The 8,507-nt window shown below is 40.1% G+C and overlaps 1 protein-coding gene across 3 annotated transcripts in view; it reads right to left on the bottom strand.

Moving 5' to 3' along the window:
* The window catches only part of IL12B (interleukin 12B), a 14,640-nt gene extending 7,876 nt beyond the window's left edge, over positions 1-6,764 (bottom strand). For 2 of the 3 annotated variants that reach the window (XM_027841901.1, XM_027841903.1), the window contains exons 1-3: positions 6,593-6,658; positions 3,506-3,610; positions 255-342 (exon numbers count right to left, since the gene is read on the bottom strand). In XM_027841901.1, the coding sequence (XP_027697702.1) occupies positions 255-342 (88 nt within the window). In that variant the 5' untranslated portion in view covers positions 3,506-3,610; positions 6,593-6,658. Of the gene's footprint in view, positions 1-254; positions 343-3,505; positions 3,611-6,592; positions 6,659-6,679 lie in introns of those variants that run through there. The other variant, XM_027841902.1, reaches the window with a different exon arrangement.
* Positions 6,765-8,507: the final 1,743 nt, after the last annotated feature.

Here is an 8,507-nt window from a genome sequence, read left to right as displayed (position 1 = left end):
TCTATCTGTCTATCTGTCTATCTGTCTATCTGTCTATCTGTCTATCTGTCTATCTGTCTATCTCATCCAACATTACCTTGAAGAGATGATCTTTTTAATACATGAAAGAGGAAGGAAGTTTTGTGGATGGACCACAAAACTGGGACTTTACTGTTCTTGCTACCTTGGGCAGTAGAAACACCAGAAGTAGGAACACTTAAGGCACGTTCCTAATAAATACCCATGTATTCAACAGAAAATAAGAGGATAGCTACCATTTTTTTCCAGTTCCCATGTGGCCATGAGAGGAGTTGCCAACAAAAGCAAAGAAAATAAAGAGATGACCAGTTGCTGACGACACATCTGTGGGAGAGAAAAAGACAAAAGACTGGCTATTAAGTCATCTTTGGGGACCAGATCACACTTCCTTGATCTTTTCCCCACCCTCCCTGTACTGAGATCAGACTAATGCTGATGTTCAAATAGGCTATTATGATATTGCTCATGTTATGTTATATGTTTATGTTCAAGTGTATTACAGCAACCTCTCATAAAAGGAGTTTGAACAAAATGAATGTGTCTAGTGCTTAGTATAATGATTAACAGAGTAGGCCCTTTATAAATGCTTGTTGACTGTATTTAGAGAAAGGAAGATTATGGAATTGAAGTTTCCCAAAATGTAGTGAAGGTAGCAGTGACAGGAGTAATTCATATGATGCTTCTCTTAGAATGTGAGGCAGGTATTGCAAGTGTTATTATCTTCGTTTAGATGAGAAAATTGAGGTACTGAGAGGCCTGATGACTTTCTTTTAGCAAAATAGTAAGTAGCTGAGGCAAAATTTGAACCCAGGACTCTAATTCAGTATGACTTCCATATGTCACACTGCCCCTATGCAACTTTAAAGTTATTCCTAAAATCCCCATGGCAAATTCACATAAAACAGGGTTAATGGGGACTAAATTAAAAATAGAAACAAAATACATCCTGAATCATTTGATAAAAACTTCTCTGGAGAAATGTATTTGTAGAGTGAGAGTATTAGCATTCCAATTCTCTCATTTTACAAATGAAGAAATTGAAGGCCAGTCTGATGAAATGATTTCCACAAGGCCACATAGTGACATAGGGTTTTTCTGAAAAATATCTTGGAATTTCAATGATCTGCAAACATAGCATGGACCAACAGAGTGATATGGCAAACAATACTCAGTCAATAAACATTTATTAAGCACCTACTATGTGCCAGGCACTGTGTTAAGCACTGAAGATACGAAAAGGAAAAAGATACTCCTTGCCCTTGGAGGAGACAATATGCAAAGAAATAAGTACAAACAAGCTATATTCAAGGTAAACAGGAAATAATTAAGAAAAGGAAGACTATAGTCAAGACAAGTTGGGTTCAAATCCTGCCTGTGAGATTTACTAGCTGTGTAACCCTGTTCAAATCATTTAACTTCTATATTTTGAATTAGAGATTACTTTAGTGCTGATAACAGGAAAAGCCTCAGGATTGAAATTAATTAAAATGTTAGAATTAAGAGGGGTTGAGCAAAGCTTCCTGTAGGAGATGGAATTTTAGTTGGGACTTAAAGGAAGCCAGGAAAGGCAATAGGTGAAGATGAGGAGGTAAAGCTTTCCAGGAATGGGGGACAGCCAGAGTAAATGCCGGAGCTGAGAGCTGGAGTATCTTGATTGTGGAACAGAAAGCAGGCCAGAGTCACTAGATTGCAGAGTATGTGTGGGGTGGGGGGGAGTAAGGTATAAGAAGTCTGACAAGGTAATAGGAGGCTAAGAGAGGCAGATCCTATGGAGTACTGTGTTCAGTTCTTCTGACATGAAGAAAGTGGAAGGGAAGGCAACCAAGAGAGGGAAGGACCTCAAAGTTCATGCAAGAAGGGGATGAGTTAGATGTACTAGAGATTTTTAGACTGGAGAAGATTTGGGGTGGGGTGGGGTTAACATAATAGCTGCCTCTAAGTATTTGAATGGCTGTCATATGGAAAAGGAATTAGATTTGTTTTTTTTGGTCTCAGAGGACAGAACTGCAAAGAGGGAAATTTAGGCTTCCCAACAAAATGGTGGGTAGAGATGTTTCTCTTCTTGGTGGTCTTTAAGCAAAGCTTGCACAACCACTTGCCAGGTCTGACGGAGAGGATTCTTGTTCAGGCATATGGTGGGCTAAATTGCCACTGAGATCCCCTCCAACTCTGAAATGCTGTTCTGTGATAAACAGGAAAGGCTGCCCCATGGTGCTCCAACCTCAAATACATCATTTCTTCTTCACTTTTCTAGCTGTCATTCACTTCTTTGGCTCAACAATGTTAATAATAAGAAACAAAAGGAAAAATAAAATTGTATTGATAAGCCTGGTATTCTATTTGTGAAGTGCTTTGCAAACTTCATTAGTGTGCTTTCTTTCTAAGGAAGGATGGAAGAAAAGGAATGAATAGGTCAAATTCTAATTAAAAAAATTCTTCCGAAGGACTGCCTAAATTCTTTGTATTACTACTACTACTACTATCATTATTATTATTATTATTATTATTATTAGTAGTAGTAGTAGTAGTAGTAGTAATAGTAGCAGTAGTAGTAGTGGTGGTGGTGGTGGTAGTGGTGGTGGTGACAGTAGTAGTAGTAGTAATAGTAATACCAGTGGTAGTAGTATTAGTAGTTTTCAAGCAATTGGTTTGAAATAAGTGAGCCAATAGGTGGGATTTGATTATTTTTTTGTTTTGTGTCAAGTTTATGATAGTGGTGGAAACAGGTTTTCACCAGAACAAGTATAATGTGACAAATGTAAGACATTTTAAGAAAATGTATAGCTTTTTTCTTTGAGATGTCCATAAATTTAAGCAGCTTTTAAGAAAATAATTTAATATCATTAAAAAATTTCGTTACGCCCAAAGTAAAGTTGGCCAAGTTAGTCAGATAATATAATAATCAATTTGATTTCTCTCACAGTCTAGGCAGCCAGAAACTCTGGATCAGTGAGTTCCTTGTAGATTCACTTGTGATTTAGAGGCATGCCCTCTTTGACAATAAGAAAAATAAAATCTTTAAAAGGTTATCAAAAGACCTCTTCATCATCAATAAGCTGATTAAAATAGGATGAAAGACCTTGGGTGTTGATGGGGTATCACATTGTTATTACGTTAGTACTGATAATAGGAAAAGCCTCAGGATTTAAATTAATTAAAATGTTAGAAAAATAAATCACAGTGAAGGTAATATATAGTATAAAGCAGATCTCTCTTAGTCTTTGCTTGAGTTAAGAGAATGTAGAAAATGAGATTTAGAAGACATGGAAGATGAGATTTAGCAACTAAAACAAACAAACCAAGTCCTATTCAAGCTGTCCTAAGTAAAAATGATTTAAATAAACCTTCTTCCTCTACCTTTGAATATAAGAAACCTTTTACCGAACAGTGTAAAATATACCAATAAATACATATAACCCCTCTTCACATATCATAACAACAACAAACAATTAAAAATTCATATTGATTTTAGCTCAAGGATACTCACCTTGCTGGCTCTGTAGGTCCTGAAGATGCTGAGGCTTCAGTTGCATCTATGGCTTCACTGCTCGCCTCCATGTTATATACCCCAGCAACTTTCTACGAAACTAAGCTTCCAAATTGCAACACAGAAAAAAAATACTCATGAACCCCGGGGATTTCAAGCAGTTCCTTTTTTGTTTGTATCAATAACACAAACAGAAAACCTCTGAGTCCCAGGTAGCCTAATAAGAGGAAATTCCTCTCTGACCTTTGGGTAGGGATAAAGGAAGAAAGGAGATATGATTTGGTGATTTATATAGATATAATATTCATGTTGTTAGGCACATATTCATGTGAGGAATCAGGCACAGACCACAGGGAAAGGACCAGAGAGATAGAAACAAATCTTTAGATCATGTTACATGGTAATGGAAGAGAAACTACCCTTTTTGCATATTAGTTTCCTAAGCTGGAAAATGAGGTGTTTGACTAGATTAGGGGTTGTTAATCTAGGATCCACTGATGCTCAAGGGGTCCATGGGTAGATTTTAGGAGATCCATGAACTTAGATTGGAACAAATATAACATTTCTTTCAATTATGAATGTAGACAATAAAAATTATTGAGAAGGGGTGCATAGGCTTCACCAGAATGCCAAGGGGATCCACAACACACAAAAAGATTAAGGATCCTGTGCTAGAATAATCTCTAAAGTCCCTTTAGCTCTGAGTCTGTGAGTTTAACTATTTGACAGCTAATTCCTATATGGTATTCCATGGGAGGAAGCGAGAAGGAAGTAGTTTGAAATACTGGAGTGACAGTCCCTTTTTCCCAAGACTATACATTCCAGATTCCTACTTACACAATTTCCAATTGCCATCAGTCAAACTCAAAATCAAACTTTGAGTTCACTTGATATCTTCCTGAGCTCTCTTTGTTCCCATGTAGAGTTATACCACTCAGATACTTACATCTGCCATGGCCTGGCCTCATAATTCAGAAAATGCTTAAATCACTCTGGTGATCAGCATTGATTCCCATGGCCTACAGCCTTTCTGGACAGCTACAGCCACCCGACCCTAGAACCCAGCATAAGAGGGACACCAAGGAGGGCCTGCCTTCTTTACACTCTGCCAGCATTTAGCACCTGCATTGCACACACTCAGCAACTCTTGCACATTTTGGTCTTCCTTTTACCCTATTCTTCTTTACCCAATAACTGCTCTATGATCACAAACACATTTAGGGGCTCGATTTCTCTCTCTCTTTCTCTCTCATATGTATTATAGATATTAAATTGCCACTCTTAATATTTTAAAACTGGAATGAAAAGAATGATAAATGACTGTGGCTAGCTGTAGGGAAACTGTCTTCACACAGCTCTTTGCCTCCTGGGATTCTTGGCTTACCTACCAAAAGCACTTTAAAAAATTTCCCATACTTCAAACCCATCCTATCATAGATTAGATGTTCCCTAAGGTGGTTAAAGAGCTGACATTCATTGATTCTGTCATCTTCTATGGTTCAATACATACATGCATGTATACAAATGACATGCAGATGGACAGAGCTATAATAATAATAACTCACATTTATATGGTGCTTTAAGGATTTGAAAGTGCTTTATCTACATTATACCACCAAAACCAATATGGTGCAGTGGATAGAAATTTGCCCTGGAAACCAGAAGACCTGCTTCTTTCACATATTGGCTCTGTGACCATGGATATTTCACTTATACTCTCAATACACTAGGCCGGGGGAGTCACTCCTATAGGCTCAAGGACTCCCACAACATTCCTGAATCTGGTTTGAACCAGATTAAAATGTAATTGGGAAATACTTAACAAAATAAATAAAAATGCAATACTATATTACTTAAAATATTCAGATATGTTATATATATAACATTACATTTTACAATTAAGTCAGTATGAGACTTGCAGGGATTCAATTAGTGCCCCCTACTTCCCCTTTTCTATTTGCATTTGACAACGTTGCTTTAGTTAACTTTCTAAAACTGTACATTGCAGAGGTGCCAACCCTCATTGGCAGAGGGAGTTTCTTTGCCAGGGAGTTCCCTAGACTGGTGATAACCACAGATCCAGTCCCTATGTCATTCCCTATCTCATATAATACAGATAGTCTTATAGACAGCTAGGATAATACATAAATGCAGAACTATACACATGTACATGTGTATAAACAGAGACAAATGGCTACATACACACGTTTTCACACATGGGCACACACAGACCCAGACAAAAAAGATAAAATACACTTGAGCTCAGTCACAATCCCACAGTGCTTTGATGCACAGATATGCCTGCACCCCTACAAAGAAAGAAAATCTATTTGTTATAAACAACAGATACATAGAACACTAGACCTAGATATATACCCAGCATCACAGATTTAGTGCTGGAAGGGAATTCAGAGGTCATCTAGTCCAACTCCTACGTTTTTTCAAATGAGGAGAGGGAAGATCAGCGAGGTTATGCAATTTGCCCAAAGTCACACAGATGGTTTATGAAGAACCTAGATTCACACCCAGATCTGTTACTCTTAAATTCTGGTTTGAATGACAGAAATCACTAAGTTTTTACATGCACATACACGTGTCGGTGGGGGGGGCAAACAACAAACCCTCTCCCTTCTACCTCTTTTAGAACCCCCAATTAGAGAGCTGCCTAGGGGAATTGAGCTCTGATGAAACCCCCGCATTCTGGGGTTGTGGCCCAGAGGAACCCCCATCGTCCTTCCGCTCCCCCTGCCCCGGGAGCCAAACTCCGAGTCCTCCGACCCAATCTTCTCGGCTGGTTGGGAACTGGAAGTTCCTGTGGCCAGGGAAGGGGACCCGGGGAGAGGAGCAGTCCTGCTCAGAGTTTCCAGCGTTCTTTCCTCCTTTCCGATCTTGAGGTGGAGAAATGGGAAACAGAGAACTGGGAGCTTCCCAGCCTCTCCAGTCCCACTTCCTCCCACTCCGTCAGCTGGCCAGGGGAAGAAGGGGAAGTCCCAGCGAGATCTCTCTCTCTCTCTCTCTCTCTCTCTCTCTCTCTCTCTCTCTCTCTCTCCCTCTCTCTCTGTGGGGTCATCAGACGCAGATACCTACAACCCTGATCGTTCCGAGGAGAGTATCCGCTTGCCCCTCGTTCCCCAAGAGTTCGCCGCATTCCCCAAAGCTCTGAGTGAAAGCTACCTGTAACTTGTCAGGTGCATCTACCTGGTTGTTCCACCCGGCTCCTCCCTGGCTGGGGGTGGAGGATGCGCTCACCACCCTTAACCTTAACCCACGACTCTCCGACGTCCAGCTGCTGATATTTCAGTGGGATTCGGGTCTGACTTTGGAAAACTGTGGAGGGCATGGGTCAGTCTAGAGTTCCAGTAACACTGGTAGTTGGGGCAGGATAAGGGGTATATTTAATCCTTACATCAAGCTTTAATAGCGATAACGGGGTTCCCCTCCAAACTGCTTCAGAAGAGAGCAAAATTTTAATCACAGGTGGTTAAAGCCCTAATAGAAGAGGCCACTCATGACATCACACCTGATTTGAATTCTGTTTTATTTATATATTGCCAGCTTCATCTGTCAGAGAAGGATATGCAGAAGTCACAAGAAGGATAGCAGAGAGAGTGTCGGTCAGAAAGAACGTGAATAAATCCAGTTTATATCCACTGATGAAGAAAACATTTTTCAGAGTACAAATAGTGAAGAGAACTCTGTTTTCTGAAGTCATGGGATGACAGAATCTCAGAATATAAAAGGAGCTTAGAGGCCAGTTAGCCCACCCCATCACTGAACAAGAATCCTTTTTATAATACATTCAACCTGTGGTCATCTAACACTTTACTGGAAGAGCTGTCAGGAAGGAAACTTCTTTCAGAAGCATCTCATTCCACTTAGGGATCATTGCAATTGTTGGGAAGTTTTTATACCAAGTCTAAATCTACCTCTTTGCAATTTCCACTCATTGCTCAGAGTTCTGCCCTCTGGGGCCAAATGTTTTTGTTGTTGAGTTGTGTCTCACTTTTTGTGACCCAATTTGGGGTTTTCTTGGTAGAGCGGTTTACTATTTCCTTCTCCAGCTCATTTTATAGATGAGGAAACAGAGGTCAACAAGGTTAAGTGACTTGGCCAGGGTCACACAGCTAGTGTCTGAGGCCAGATTTTAATTCAGGAAAAGGAGTCTTCCTGACTGCTGGCCCAGCACTCTATCCACTGTGCCAACTAGCTTCCCCAGGGATCACAAAGAACAAATCCAATCCCTCTTCCATGAAACAATCCTTCAGCTATCACATTCCTTAGTCTTTTCTCTCTTCTCTGGACCGCCCGTCCCCAGGCTTTTCAGCCGATCATCATATGTCATGAGTGTGAGGCTTTTCATACTGCCACAATCTATCACTCTGAAATTCCTTTCTCTAACTAGAACTTCCTGCCCTGCTATCTCTTTCTGTGTTTAATTCTTCCTAAACCTATTCTCTGTCCTCACTGCAATGTCCAGACACTCCAATCCTTTGTGTTTTTCTGGACTAGCATTCCCACTTTCTCCTTATTTTCTTCCCTTCAAAATTCTTACCCATTCATTGGTCAATCAGCTCAACTTTATACTATTATAGATCCTCAAATACCTTGTTTTTATCTCTGCTCATCCCTTTCCAAGCTACAAACCCGGATTCCTCCTATCTGCTTTGTCTGCTCCTTCTCCAATGCTTCTACCAGGGTGTGGAAGTAATGGATTTCACACAACTGTGCTCAGTGGGTTCACTACAAATGCTTGTTACCTAATCCCAACTGGATGCTCAATGCTGCATGCCAACTCCCCCCTCTTTTGTTGTCTTTCAGTAGTTTCAGTCATCTCCAACTCTTTAAGACCTCATTTGGGGTTTTCTTGGCAAAGATACTTGACTGGTTTGTCCTTTCCTTCTCCAGATTATTTTACAGATGAGGAAACAGAGGTGACTTGCCCAGGGTCACCCAGCTAGTAAGTATCTAAGGCCAGATTTGAACTCAGGAAGATGAGTCTTCC

Source organism: Vombatus ursinus, unplaced genomic scaffold (genome assembly GCF_900497805.2).
Source record: "Vombatus ursinus unplaced genomic scaffold, bare-nosed wombat genome assembly UNPS02014863.1, whole genome shotgun sequence".
Classification (NCBI taxonomy): Eukaryota; Metazoa; Chordata; class Mammalia; order Diprotodontia; family Vombatidae; genus Vombatus; species Vombatus ursinus.
This window is presented reverse-complemented; position numbering and strand designations above follow the sequence as displayed.